General features: G+C 36.4%; 1 protein-coding gene across 4 annotated transcripts; it reads right to left on the bottom strand.

Moving 5' to 3' along the window:
* Positions 1–1,719: 1,719 nt before the first annotated feature.
* On the bottom strand, positions 1,720–14,582 carry LOC104612636 (myb-like HTH transcriptional regulator family protein). Of its 4 annotated transcripts, none has more exons than XM_010280135.3 (9): positions 14,239–14,564; positions 10,428–10,477; positions 9,742–10,295; positions 6,838–7,057; positions 6,502–6,578; positions 6,371–6,410; positions 2,746–2,818; positions 2,590–2,659; positions 1,720–2,304 (listed from the first exon to the last, which is right to left on the bottom strand). In XM_010280135.3, exons 3-9 carry the CDS (start codon positions 10,282–10,284, stop codon positions 1,954–1,956), a joined length of 1,374 nt encoding a protein of 457 aa, XP_010278437.1. In that variant the 5' UTR covers positions 10,285–10,295; positions 10,428–10,477; positions 14,239–14,564; the 3' UTR covers positions 1,720–1,953. The 4 variants fall into 4 exon arrangements, with proteins under 4 accessions (XP_010278437.1, XP_019055862.1, XP_010278435.1 ...); XM_019200317.2 differs by having other exon boundaries at positions 10,428–10,474; XM_010280133.3 differs by having other exon boundaries at positions 9,742–10,477; positions 14,239–14,582.
* Between the last annotated feature and the right edge of the window lie 386 nt (positions 14,583–14,968).

Here is a 14,968-nt window from a genome sequence, read left to right as displayed (position 1 = left end):
TTGAAAACAAAACTTATAATTTTTCAATGTGGGACAAGTTCAAAACTATGTTTTTGTAAGAGAAAAATTGATTTTTCAACCAAGTGTGCAGGTGCAATTTCTCATGTAATTGACCAATCAAATCCATTGGATTTAATCTCTTATGAGATTAAAATCCAATAGATCCCACAACTCTATATTTGGATAGGGGTGCAGCTCAGGTTGGCCATGTTGACATTTTACATTGCTTCAAGTTCAGGCTTTTGGGGCAGATCCATTCAAAATTTGACAAAAAGCTCAATCTGAGCTGCCTAAACTGCACCCCTATATAATTATCTACAATGCAAAAGTACGCTGCAGTTCAATGCAGAATTCTGAATTCCACTGCAGATCTACAAAAATTCAAAATGCCAAATATCTCCACCCTATATATCAAAGCCCACTCATGAATTATCATCAATTCCAAGCTGACACCTACCCCAATTGTATATTCGGCCTAAGAATTCTGACGCTAGGCTAAACCTTCATTCTCCCAAAAATAATTGCATCCCAATAATTTGGAGCAAACCACATTTGCTAGGACACTCACACTAGAATATCTCTGTGTTGAACCAACAACATCAAAGCCTTTGATTCATTGATGTGTCTCCACCTTGAATCAGGTGAAACGACATCTTGATGGGCCACAGAAATTAATTATAATTATTAATTATATTAATATGAAATTTTAAATTTGAATTTGAATTAATTATTAATTAATTTCATTTTTAGTTTAGAATTGAATGAATTTCATTTTTTTAATTTAATTCATTTTTATTGAATTTGAATGATAAGATATTCCATTTTCGAAATTAAAAATTTTGATTTTTCAATTTTCTATTATTATTTATATTTATTCAATTTTAAAAATTCACTTCATTCACAAATTATTCTGATGAATCTAGCTATATAGATAATAGATAGATATCTATTGATGTTGATATCGGTTGACAGGAGTATATAAGTCATGTTATACTGTTGAATAACAAGTCTTATTTGTATTTATACTCTTTCCAAACCGAGCTCGAGTGACAATTTTAACTACTAATGAACCATCAGCAAGTAACGCCTCAAATTGGACTTTGAAAGTAATGTTCAAAATATTGATACGCTGGTAAGGGTGTATCGGGCGTTTCGATACTTGTTTTTTTACTTTTTTTTTTATTTTTTTTAAAACTGGTTCAGGGGAGCCGGTCTAGGACCCCTTCATCCCCTGAGTATATCGGAAAGGTCCCAGAACGATACGTATCAACCGATACGTAACGATACTTTGAACCTTATTTGAAAGTAACATTAAGATCTAAATTTGATTTTATTCATGAGATATTGAATTGTATACAGCTAAAAACACAACATTCAAACCAACGATACTCATAGATTGAATCAGATTGAATCAATCCGATATATAATCAAATTGAATAGATTATATATCGGATCCATATTTGATCCAATATAAACAGATCGAATTCGGATCACCAGGATTGAATTTGATCTTGAATTCAAACAATCTGATACCGCTCGCAGCCTCAAGTAAAATCATTCTCCAATCTCCACGTCCTTCAATGGCCACTCGAAAACATTTCACTTTTTTTGGGACCGCAGCTGGTAGGTAGTGACTAATGACCATATCGAAACTTGAAGCACATCTAACCTCTACTGTAAATAAGCACCAAGCATCCCTCTCATCAGGAAGACATGATATGGTCAAATTTCAAAACGATTCCCAAAATTAATCATCTTCAAAACACTAGGAAAACCAGTCAGTCAGACTACAACTACCCAGTTGGTCTGGGTAAACCCATTTCCAGTTTTACAATTTCTTATTTACATGGGATGTACAAAGGTACTGAGCAATTTTCTGCGAGAATGAAACGGACGGAAACTGGAAATGAGACAGTTTCACAATGTGATCTCTTGACTGGGGCAATGGATGAGTCATGGGACCGGATTTTCAACCACATGTTCATCAGATGTTACTTCTGGTTTGGCTTCTGCAATTTCTGGACTAGTTTCACGGCAAAGCCGCTTCTGACATGCTAACTGCTCATGTTCAGCACAGTCGGTAGCTTTATGCTTTGCTGGAAGGGATGGGGACTCAGTTTTAGATTCAGCTTGTTGGGATAAGGCACAGGCAGATGGAGGCACGGGCTGCCCTTCTGGATCTTTGCTCAATGACGGCAGTTCACAAGCAGGGATTAGGGTGCTGCCAGCCTTCTGCTGCTCTTCCAATATTTTTTGCAGGTATCTGGCATGTTCCTCTATACGTAACTGAAGGTCTCTTTGTACCTTACGTACAAGGAAAGAAAAGAACAGTTAAGACAGTGAAAATCATTGCAACATTGTAAGACGACAGCTGGAATCTCACTAGGTTTATAGAATGTTCTTTCTTCAATCATGAACCAAATCAACGAAAATAAATACAATGAAAGATGACCAGAGAAGGTACTGCTGAACGAGTTAGAGCAGCTTCTCAGGTGCATGTTATTAACCCAGAAAGAAAACTAGAAGTTCCATGAATTAAAATGCTTAATGTTCAAATGTGAACATGCCATGCATAGTAAGAATACACACCTCAAGCTGTTCATGGAGCTGTTTCTGTACTTCCATTTGCAGTCTAAGAGCCTCTGTGATGTGAATGCCCCTGTAACAATAGTGAAAAGTATTACATGAGCAACTAATAGTTCCTCTGTAACTTGGTCAATCAGGAAAAAAAAGGATGGCATTGACCTTCTCAACCGTGCATCACTTTCTTTGCTGGTTGAAGCCACTTTCTTATCTTCAGAGCTTGAAGCCTTCTTGTCTTCACAAGAAGAGTAAAGCCATTTCAAAAATTGATTCCTATTTTACGATCACGAAAGAACATTGTTGCTGGAATATAATTCAAAATGTTTTGAATGTTCTTGCTTAATGCAGCCAGACATGGTGCCAAAGGTTAGGAACATATGCAGTCTACCCCTCCCAAGATCCCAGATAGCTGGGTCCAATGTTTTAAAACCTGGAGGCGTGACACAAGGTATTCCACTACCTAGAGGCGTGAGGCGTATGCCTCCCGAACACAAGGAGGCATAAGCCTCCTTAAGAGGAGGGGGGTAAGGAGGAGGATGAAGAGGAAGGGGGGGATCTCATTTTTTCTTTATTTTTAATAAAAATATTTTATATTAAGAATAAAAATGCATAACGTTAATTCAAAGAGGGGGGGTCTTGTCGAAGCGGAGGCAAGCGAGTGAAGCGAGGGGGGTCTGGGGGGCGAAGCCCCCCAGCCGAAGGGGCAAGGGCAAAACTACTTTCTTTCCCCTTATCTTTTCTTCCCTTCCCTTTCTTTTCCTTTCCTTTTTTTTTCTTTTTTTTCTGTCTTTTTGTCTTTTTATATCAGATGTGCATGAGGCATATGCCTCTATCACGCCTCGTGAAAAAAACGCAAGAGGCATACGCCTCTTGCACCTAAGGCGTACGCCTCAGAGGTGTCGGCGCCTTTGGCATACGCCTCAGGGCGTTTTGGGAGCGCCTCCAGGCATATGCCTCCTACGCCTTTTAAAACACTGGCTGGGACCAACATTGGGGGATGTCCTTTTTAATGAAGCCAAATATGGGCTCAAAAACATAACTCCAGAGCCATCCATGGAAGCAACCAACCTCTAAATGAGTTACATTTTAGGTTGGTCTCACTTTTTGAGTTTCATGTATTTGACTATTTGTTAATTTTCTAACTTCCTTGATCAAATAAAGATTGGACTATTAGAAAGAGATTTAAGCAATAAAATAATCTCTATTTTGAGTGCATATTAAATAAAGTGATGAAATATAAAGGAATTTTTCAAATAGTGGGTTTAACTGACTGACAAGTTCAATTCAACAGGCTAAAGGGTAGTCCCAATGCATTCATCAAAAAAAAGGATAGTCCCAATGTAAGATGAAAGAAACAGTTGAAAAGCTCAGAGTTCCTCTTGAATGCAGGAAGGTGACTAAACTGAATCTAACCAACCACATCTACCATCCACTCTCCATGTATAACATGACACACTCGTTAATCCAGACTGCATACACTGAGCAAACTGTGCATATTATACAACCAAAAGAAAGACAAGTCAAAAAATATAACCTCTCAATTTATGGCCATCCTCATTCATTTTCATGATCATGGGCAGTATTTGGAGGCAAAGTGATACCAATCTGTTTGATAAATATTATTTCATGTACCTTAGGCTTCATTTGGGAAGAGCGCAAATACAAATATGTTCAGTGCAAAACCTTATATACAGTATTTCTAAACCTTGTATTTGCACTGTACATTTTTGTATTTGCGCTCTTCCTAAACTGAGCCTCATTTGTAGATCAATTTTTTCAATAATTATTCAATTGGCTGGTGTATGGAACTGAAAACAAAGCATGAGGTTGTTTTACTTATTACCATTCAAGTATCACTTTAAAAAAGGAGATACCACGCTCCGGTCTTTGATAACTCTTATATTTAGGCTATGCCATATCCAAGAATTGACCCATTTAGCAAACATTCCAAACAGATGAAGCATCATAGGTATGATATGGACAGTAAAGTGCATCAACATCTTATGATTTACAATTCTAATTGTGAATCCCGAAGGTTTCAATTCACAACTTATGACTAAATTTCTTTCTCTGCAAAAAAAAAAAAAAAAAAGAAAAGAAATCTTATGGTTACTGCTTGAATCCTATGATTCTATTTGTGAATGTTACAATGTATATAATTCATTAATTCAAAATCAATTCAATTGAGACCAAAAGTCTCTACTTTGTCATTCCTTTTTGTTCTTTTAATTTTTTCAAGGGGCCTTTGTTTTAAAATTCTGACTGAAATATGATTATTTATGTTATCTAAAACCTATTTAGAGTTTATTTGAATAGCTAGTGGTACAATTTGGGTTGGGCCAACCCAAATCCAATCCAACTCAACCTGATAAAAAAGGTTGGGTTAATGATTGGGTTAGGGTTATAGTTGAAAAATGCCAACCTGATATATAAGTCAGTCAGGTTAGGGTTGATACACACCCAACCCAGATCCAATGTGTTACACTTCCAACACAAATCCAATCCAACTCAACCTGATAAAAAAGGGTTGGGTTAATGATTTGGTTAGGGTTATGGTTGAAAATGCCAATCTGATATAGAAGTTAGGTCAGGTTAGGGTTGATACACACCCAACCCAGATCCAATATGTTACACTTGTAATATATTCTTGTGTACATGTATTGATATATGTATATAAGCATGTTTATGTGAGTGGGAGAAGAAAATGGTGATGAAGGTAGTTTGTTGAAAATATTACTATAATTGGATGCAAGGTTCAAAATATCGATACGCCCGATATGCCGGTAGGGGCGTATTGGGCGTTTCGATACTCGTTTTTTTACCTTTTTTATATTTTTTTTTTCCAAAACTGGTTCAGGGGAGCCGGTCTAGGACCCCTCCATCCCCTGAACCGTTCAGACCCCCGATACACCCACTGTAGGGGCGTATCGGAAGGGTCCTGGAACGATACGTATTGGCCGATATGGGCCGATACATAACGATACTTTGGACCTTTATTGGATGTCTATGTAACATTTTTATTTTTTGAGAAAAAGCTAAGGTACAATGTCTGCTTGCATGAATATGATAGTGCGCATTAGTGCATATATTTGTAAATTTGGTTGGTAAAAGTTTTAACTGGAATCCAACATGGTCAGGGTTGAGAACCTCAACTTGAAGATCAGATTGGGTTAGGGTTAGAGTTGAGGTTATAACACATAGATTGTGTTAGTTTTTTTTTTTTTATCAGTGGATTTTGTTAGGGTTGACGGCAACCTGAGCCAACTAGGTCTATTTGCACCCCACCTCAACTTGAAGATCTGATTGGGTTAGGGTTGAGGTTTTAACACATGGTTTTTTTTTTTTGATCAGTGGATTGTGTTTGGGTTGATGGAAACTGGAGCCAAGTAGGCCTATCCCCCCCCCCCCCTAATTGGCTATATCATCTTATGCATTTAGTGTACAAGCAGTAAGCACTATTGTATTAAGTGCATATATGGTAGATATGGATTAACAGGATATATTACTTTTCTATATAGATTTTAAGTTTTTATCATGTAAACATTTTTAATCTTTTGGTAAATTTATAGAAGCAGATATTGTATAAAATTATCTTGTGATTTATGATAGGAATCATGATTCGGTTTAGTTGAATATTCTTTAATATTACAATCTTAACATGTTAATGCTCTTTTGTTTTTTTCAATCGCAAGTAGCTAATGACTTCTGATTTATAATTAAGAATGTAAAACACCACTTTACCAAGTTTATCATATAAAAAACTTCCTTCCAGTCAAGTAGTTTTTACCTTCCTTTGTCTCTGGCATATACTTTGCAAGTCGGTATTTCTGCAAATTATAGGTATATAAAATATCAGCTTGTGCAAAATAGAAAAACTAGAAACTAATTCAAAGATCTAAATGACAAAATGAACGTTACCTGTAGGTGGCTTTTAACATGGTAGATGGTTAAACTCTCAACATTCATAAGCTTCAAGACGCCCTTTGGAGTTGCCTCTACACTCCATTATGAAAATATGTTAACTATGTATTAATTTTCAAATGATAGCATCTCAAGAATTTTGTCTCAATTTTGAGCCATTCAAATATTTTAAATTTTTAAGACCACTTTTGACTATATCTGTTTCAAAATCTTGGTATCATAAAAAATGTTTGTTTAACATTTTAAGCAGATTTAGTAAAGAACTGACAATGAAGGTTAAATCATGCAAAATGGAGAAAATCTAGTTTTCTAGTTCAAAGTTAAATTGCTTACTCTCAGCCCCATCAAGCTTGTTCACAGCTTCTACAAAACGCTCATGAAGCTCCGGTGTCCACCTCATCCTTGGCTTGTGAGCAGCTGCAGCCCCAGGAGTGGAGGGGCTTGAATGAATTTGACCAGCAACAGGTGGGACCACAGGCTGGATGGGATGGATTGGCTGATGAAATGGCTTGCATTTCAACCTACTGTCAGGAGTGGGTGCCTCATATATTTCCTTCATAAAAAAAAAATCAATTTTCAAAGCAAGATGCTGTCACTAAATTGAAATTTATCTACCCCACAGTTATTCTTTTAAGAACTGATTTGAGGTGCTAAGCAGTGTTTTAAAAGGCACACCTAAGTGCAGGCGGCGAGGTGGCAAAGTGCATTTCAAGACAAGTGCCTTGCTTCAATCCAGGTGTGTGCCTTGTGCACCTCAGGCCTCAGCCTAGGCATTCCTTCTATAAATTTTTTTGAATGGCTGAAGCCCTAGTTGTTGTAGATAGAACCTCATATGGAAAAATTTCCACAAAGGAACAACAACAATGTAACTAATCTTTGATCCCTAAACCAAAAACAAAGTAACTTGCGACGAAAATCATAAACCTAACCCCCTTATATATGGGCCAAAAATTTGGGTCAGTTGCACCGCCTCCAACCCCCCCCCCCCCTCCCCCAGCTTGTTTTGACTTGCTTCAAGGGGCCTTGAAAAGATAAAAGATATCCATGTAAAGACCCCAACCTCCTAGGATTAAGAATTCAAGACTTCTGACATCATATTAAAGCATTGTAGTATGATCCATATTAATTTATTTTCACCTTCACTTATATTTATGTATTTTGATTTGAGCTAATAAGATTTCTAAAATGTATAATTTCTTTTAAAATTCAGGTTTGGGAAAATGTGACTCTTTTGAAGGACAAAAGTTTATTTGTCTTGTTCCATAATAACCAATAAAAACTCTAGTCCAGCTTGCCTGTTAGACTACGACTCTATTAAAGCTAAACCAATATCTTTTTTCTTATGATAGCTTGTACATTAATGTTTTTGTAGTCCCTGACTCATTGTTTAATTTTCTTCTAACAAAAACAAAATCAATATGGCAGAAGAAGATAATTTTCCTATTTACCATTACTTATTAATGAAATTTAGCCAGCCGAGACGACCAATGGTGGTGGAAGTGGAGTGCAGATGGTTTGTTTCAGTTAAGTCTTTTTCCCTCAAGTTATGTGAAAGTAGCTTTGGGCTGCCCCCGGCAAAATGAATCTGGAATCCTTACTCCCCATCAGCATCAATGCTTTGGTTTGGACTACAGTGTTGAACAGATGTCTGACAAGGATAACTTGGTTAGAAGAGGGTTGCAACTTCTTGACTTGAACTGTAATTTATGTGGACAGGTGGTGGAGCATGTTGATCACCTTTTCATTCACTGTTTAGTTGTCTATCAGATGTGGTAGCACTACTTTAAAGCTGTGGGAGTGGGTTGGGCCATGCCTAGGTTGGTCAAGGAACTTTTGTGGTGCTAGAGACTCCTGGGTTTGAGCAAAAGAGGGAAGTGTGTTTGGCTCTCCATTCTGACGGCTGTGATTGGGGTAGTGTGGGCAGAAAGAAATAAAAGACAATTTAGAGGTTCAAAAAAGGAAGGGGATGATCTTATTTCTATTTCGGTTCGTAAACTTGTCTCTTGGATTTCAGTTGTAAAGGAGCTCTAGCATCAAAATCTGACTACTCTGCTGAACTCCGGGAGTCTGTGGGATTTATAGCTGGTTTGCTGTTGCGGTGGTGGGCCCCTTTTGGGGGATTGACCTGCTTTCTCATGCGCTCTGTTGTACTATGTTCCCATGTTTGATTAAATATAGTTTTCACCTTACCTTCTTCAAAAAATAATTTAGCCAATATATACATTTGGACAGGATAAGGTGTAATCATGACTATCAAGAATTTCAAATTATAAAATACCTCTATATAGAAACTACTCAATTTAGAAAAACGTATTTGATGAACTTCAGTTGTTATACATTCTAGTTCAAATGACATGGTTTTAAACCATCCTGTTAAAAAATTACATCAACTTCAGTTGTTATTCAGAATTTCAACTAATAAAAAGTACCTCTATAAAGAACTTATCAATTTAGGAAAACATATTTGATGAACTTCAGTTTTGTACATTCTAGTTTAAATGACATGGATTTAAACCATCCTGTTAAAAAATGACATCACCAGATTCACCACAAGTAACTTCTATGAGAATCTGGTTACATCAGCAAATTCTAGAAAACTCTATTAAGTATCATTTTTTAATCAGTAAACTAATGTTAAGCATTAAAATGAAACTTTATGTTGTATCACATAACACAGTCTACCAATGGCTTAGCAATACAATAAAGAATGCATAACAATGAAGAAATTACAACTTGATGTATTCCTCAATATATTCTATCCCAAAATTGACACAATTGGATCCTATCCATCCAGTCAATACCATGCTTAGGACAACCCAAAAAGCATGTTGAAGAATAGGAAACCAGTTTGTATATTGAATGATCAAGTCAATTTTTGGCTTAGGAAATTCTCTTTACGATAGCAATAGCCACTATTTCATTAGTGGACACCTTTGCATGATCTGGAAGTGCCTATATTTCCCCATTATGATATAAAGGAAACTTAGAAGTTAATGCTAGCCACATGTAGGTAAAGTATCCAATGATGTCTACTAGAAACCTGATTCAGCTTCACCTTCTAAGTTCTAACTATTAACCTCTTTCCCTAGAAAATAAAAATAAAAAAGGTCTTATAGAAATTAAAGAAAGCTATAAAGATTAAAACAAAGAGCAATGATCATTGCAACATCAGATTCCACAATCTATTTCTTTTCAATATTTCCACATAATATGAGTGTAGAGGAAAAATGTACTTACATCAAGCCTGGGATTTTCGGAGTTGTCAGTCATTGCTATATCAAGCTCTGCAGACAAAATCTGTAGATCCAGCTGCTCTGTAAATGTTAAACTGTCGCTTGCAAAATTTGCACCATGAAAGCTACCATCTGAAGCATCTCCCGGAAAATTAAGGAAGTCTTTCATCAAATCCTCCGAGCGTTTCTCCTCAGTTTGATTGCTTGAATCCCCACTCAGAAGCAATGGAGATTTAGATGACTGAACAGTTGCAATTGGCTGGTCAAATGTTTGGGGTTGTGGGAGAAAGGGTAAATTGCCAAGATGACGATGGGTTTCAGAGCTTGTTGAAGATGAAATATATAAATCAGTACAGAAAGTAGATGACCTAGAAAACACACTTGTGGGATATTGGGGATAAGATTCGTAAGAAACAGGACTACTTGGTTCTGGGTCTGGACTTATCTTCTGGAGTTGGAACATTGGTGCTGGTGGTCGACTTGGGGAATTGAGGGATTCTGATCGAATAAACAGTGGTGGGCATGCAGATGCACAGTTAGCATCCATTAAATCTTGGCCTGTTGATTTTGATTCAGTACTGAATATATTATGAACTGGGGAATAGGTGTGAGTCCCTTCTCTAGAAGACTCACTCTGTTTTACAGTAATAATACGGGTTCATGGTATTTAGATGAGAGGCTAATAGTTACCTTCTCCATCAAATTTGAAAAATGAAATCTGTGAATTCTTTAGGTGACTTCTGCAATAGATGTTTTCTAAATCAGAAAAGGTATGGATGCATAAAAAATAACTACATAATAATGCCAGAATTTTAGTTCTTTTATCGTACAATTCACAGGAATTCAGATTTCAATAACAAAGATAATTTTACTTCTTTCTACAAAGACGAACACTGTGGTGAACAATAACATTCATCCATTTTTTAAATCCGGATCTTCTCAAGAAGGATTCCCACTGAATTTAATATCAGAGAATAACTAAACTGAAAATCAACTTAATAAACTAAGAGATGCATCAATTACACTGACATTTGTTTATGTTACTATGTTCTCTCAAAACTCTTCTTTCTTGTATTTTTTTTTTTCTTTTTGCTTTCAGCAATAACATTTTACTATTTACAATAAAAATGAAAAAGAAAAAAAAAAGGAAATGAAGGCTTCAAATTGAAACCAATCCTTCATATCCATCATTTCATGGCAACAAGAAGGATAGACAGCAAGTCCTTTCAGGTACAGGACCTGTAAAAGAGAACCCCAACCAAGTGGTAAGTTATGTTATATCCACTAGAGCCTACAAAGCAGACAAACAATGCATAAGACAGATTCAGTTTGCTAGCTTACAGAAATATTTACTTTTCCTTGTCATTTAATGATAAGAAAAACTACTGTATCAGAGTTCAACCATGACCTCATTCCTCCTGTTCAGGAAGACCAAAGACCAGTGACTAAGCATGTTATGCCAAGCATGTAAGCATTGTCCTGAGCCTTGGAACTGTAGTATGTAATATGCATAGTCTTTACATTGGAATGTAGAGTGATGAAAAATGGCAACCATTTGCTACCATTCACTCTGGTCTCTAGCTTCCAAGGTCAATAATTTTCTCTTCATTTTCCAATTTATTTTACTTGTACAAAAAAGGGAACAGAAAGAAAAGAGACATAAGAGAAAATGGAGCAATCCAACCATTTGGTTTGTTGAATAATTGACCAGAAAATTGGATTCCATTAATTGATGGGCAATAATGGGTAAAATGCAACCAATTTATGCATTCTATAAGGTCATGACTTAAGGAGGATCCCAGCTAATCCTCCATATGGTTTCTTGGAAATAAAATGCAAGAAGTACGGTAGGGAAATAAGTTCACAAGAAGAAATGGTTGCCAGCCAACTTGTTACTTATGCACAGATTTGCAATACCATTAGCATAGTAGATGAATACAGAAGAAACATTAATCTCCCTATAGGATCACTTCACCAAGGTCAGGTTCATTTTAGATCCATCTAAATGTTTTGTTTTCTATGACTAGACCATGTTTCTTCTAAGTGAAAACCCAGAGTAAAATAATACTAGTGTTTTAAAAAGCTGATAGGGCATTTGCCTTGAGGTTCACCTTGAAGCAAGGAAGAAGAAAAACACCTCAAATGTTACACTTTGAGGTCCATGTATGAAATTATAAGGCACATCCTTTACATTGTGAGATGCTTTGTGTGTGCATGCACGCTAATGTCTACGCTTCCAGGGGAAAAATATACTAGTGTTTAAAAACCTGATGGGGCGCTACCCTTGAGGCTCACCTTGGAGCAAGGCTGAATAAAAACACCTAAAATGTTACACTTTGAGGTTCACATGTGAAAATAGAAAGCACATCCTTTACACCATGAGATGCTTTGTGTGTACATGCATGTTAATGTCTACATTTCAACATATTTTAAACCTTTTGAAGAATTATTTTACATTAAAGCCATTTGTAGTTTTTTAAAAGGGTTTTTAAGAATGAGATGACTTCCAATAAAGCTTCTGATATTCTTATAATCCTTGTTCAAGTAATAATTTTTTCAGTTATACTCTTTTTGTTTTTCTCCTCTTAAGAAAAATAAAAATAAAATAAGAGAAATCCATGAGGCTTGTGTCTCATGCATCTAAAGGTCCAAGCATCTAACCTCACGTTTCCATATTTTTAAGCAGTTAAAAATACAAGTTTGAATATGTGATAGGAAATGTATCCATAATCATGCCTTAATCCCTTCATCCTAGTTGGACTTATCAAAAGCGAGCAATGCAAGGACCTCTGTAACATTAGTGATTCCCCACAACCATATATACCCAGCACTACAAACACAGAACCTAGAGAATCAGAAGGTGGTCCTGCTTGTCACCATCACTATCTTGTAGGGCTGATGAAGGTTACAGGGAGAGGAAGAAAAGCTACGGGCAAAAAAACAGAAAACAGTTCTTCTTCCTATACAAGAATACAGAAGAAGCAGTGAAGAAGAGGGCCAAAATTTAAAAATTCATCATGTCCTGTTGACTTCAGATTCAGCCTCAGACCCATAACTGATTCACTTTTTTCTTGAAGCCAACAAGGCAAAATTCATTCATTAATCTTGGTAATACAATCATTTTGAATAGTTGGTATCAAGAAAGAAGGAACAGAAGACCATGTAGCAATATGGTTACAATTAACAGCATGTTTTGCCACTGCACAGACAGCAACAAATTTTTTCATCTTGGCGCATGATTGACCAAGAGAGATCGGGAGTGACAGAGAAGCGTCCTGCAGTCAGCCATGGTGTTTATAATACACCAAGGTGGATCCATGGAACCCACCAGGAAGTTGATTATATTAGACGCATCACCTTCTATCAAAATTCTAGACAGTCCCACCCCCAAGCCAAACTTATTAATTCCTTCAAACATTTCATTGTCACAACTCATTCACTAAACTCGTATCAATATTCAATAAACACAAAACACATTGCAAATAAACACGTGTACCAAAGACCAAAATGTATGTCTATCCAGAATACAAGCTGTAAAACTGCTTCCGGCAACAGAAAACAGAAAACCTATCAAGTAGAACTCAGAATGCTCCTTTGATAAAAAGGAAACATATATATGTAAAATATGAGGCTACATTTCCAGGAATAGTTGAAAGGTGCGTTAGAATTGTTACGGTAATTTTATGGTCATATTTATTTTTATTAAAAAGAAAAAGTTATAGTTGTGTTTCACATCCCAAATCCCGCCCAACCAAGACCAATATGTTTCACCGCAATTTGGAAAATGAAATCACGAAAATGAGACCAGAGATACAAAAACAGTAACAATACAGCAAGGTGCCGAATTACTCAACTAAGTAAATGACAAAAGCAAGAAAATCAATAGTTAAGCATTCAGAAGAAGAAAACAAAATCATCAAATTACCATCTGCGTGCCAAATAAGTAAAACATAAAAACTAAACGAATTGAACAAATCAAAATAAAATGCGGATAACTTGATACACCTTCAAGTAGCAGCCTTTCAGAGTTCTGAAAACACTTAATTGTTGAAAAAGACAGAATAAATTGAAAAATACTCGTAAATTCCAGTTTAAGCATGATTGCATGGGAAATAACAGTAATAAATTGAAGAAAAGTAACGCCCAAAAAGAGAAGTTGTAGAAATGAAAAGTAGGACGAGCCAAGCAGCATAAAAACAAATAGTAAGCGCAGTCTTTTTAAAAAGAGAAAAAAAAACGGAGAGGATAACATCAGAAAGCAGGTTCAGAAGCACAACAAGAAACAGAATGAAGAACCCTAGCAACCATTTTTAAGAAAAGGGACTTGGTAGAAGAACAACGGCGAAAGAGGAAGAATATTCCCTCGTAGCTCGGAATCAATAGCAGGGAAAGAGACAAGTTCAAAAAAAAAAAATTATAAGAAACCACGATTTGCGAGAAGCCTAAGCTTAGATCAGAAGAAAAACAAAGAAAATAAACAAAAGATCTGAATTTTTCTCACCTTAAACACAGGGATAAAGAGAGTGGAAGGAGAGGAAGAAACAGTGGACCAGAATTCGCCGCCTCTGGTAAAAAGGATTAAGAGAAAATTTTCTCTTTCTGAGATTGTATTTAATGCCTAATCCAGGTAATCCTCTCTCTTACTCTCTCTCTCCCCCTCTGTCTGCGTTAGCGTTTAATTGCTGCACTCAACCTCTCCAAAGTCTAAACTCTAAAAACAAAACTTGTCGAGGAGAAAATGCAGAAATAAAAAATGTGAGTAAAGAAAGGATAAAAGGAACCAACGTGACGCTGGACCTGGACGTCTCTCTCTCTCTCTCTCCTTCTCTGAAGTTAATAATTGGGCTCCCAGCAGGAAGATAAAGATTTACTATTGATTTCAACCCCAAAAAAAAAAAAAAAGAGAAATTACTATTGCTGTCAATTATTCAATTTTCCGTTTCCTTCAAAAACGGTTGAAATTCCGAAATTGACCCTGCCTCTCCCGCCTGGCCGCCTCGTAGTCGTGGTCGAAGGGAGCATCTCCCCACTTTAACCAAAAAACTGATAAAAAGAAACGTTAGAGCCTTAGAGGAGTCAGCGGTAGGGCTGTGGGGACAGAGAAGGGTGCACATGAGGCCCAGTGCTTATATTAATAGCATTAGCGGGAACCCGTGCGGTACACAGGTTTTGTTAATAAAAAAAAAGACGTATAAACAAATTGAAAGAATCAAAAGGATGATCTAATTACT

Source organism: Nelumbo nucifera, chromosome 8, assembly GCF_055504915.1.
Source record: "Nelumbo nucifera cultivar China Antique chromosome 8, China Antique-T2T, whole genome shotgun sequence".
NCBI classification, from domain to species: Eukaryota; Viridiplantae; Streptophyta; class Magnoliopsida; order Proteales; family Nelumbonaceae; genus Nelumbo; species Nelumbo nucifera.
This window is presented reverse-complemented; position numbering and strand designations above follow the sequence as displayed.

What these genes read in the sequence shown, in the direction of transcription:
- LOC104612636 (XM_010280133.3), bottom strand. Translation starts at nt 10,284, where the DNA reads ATGGATGCTAACTGTGCATCTGCATGCCCACCACTGTTTATTCGATCA. An exon ending in CCGAAAATCCCAGGCTTGAT is followed by an intron (nt 7,058 to 9,741) that starts GTAAGTACATTT and finishes TTTTTTATGAAG; the next exon opens with GAAATATATGAGGCACCCAC. An exon ending in ATGTTAAAAGCCACCTACAG is followed by an intron (nt 6,411 to 6,501) that starts GTAACGTTCATT and finishes TATAATTTGCAG; the next exon opens with AAATACCGACTTGCAAAGTA.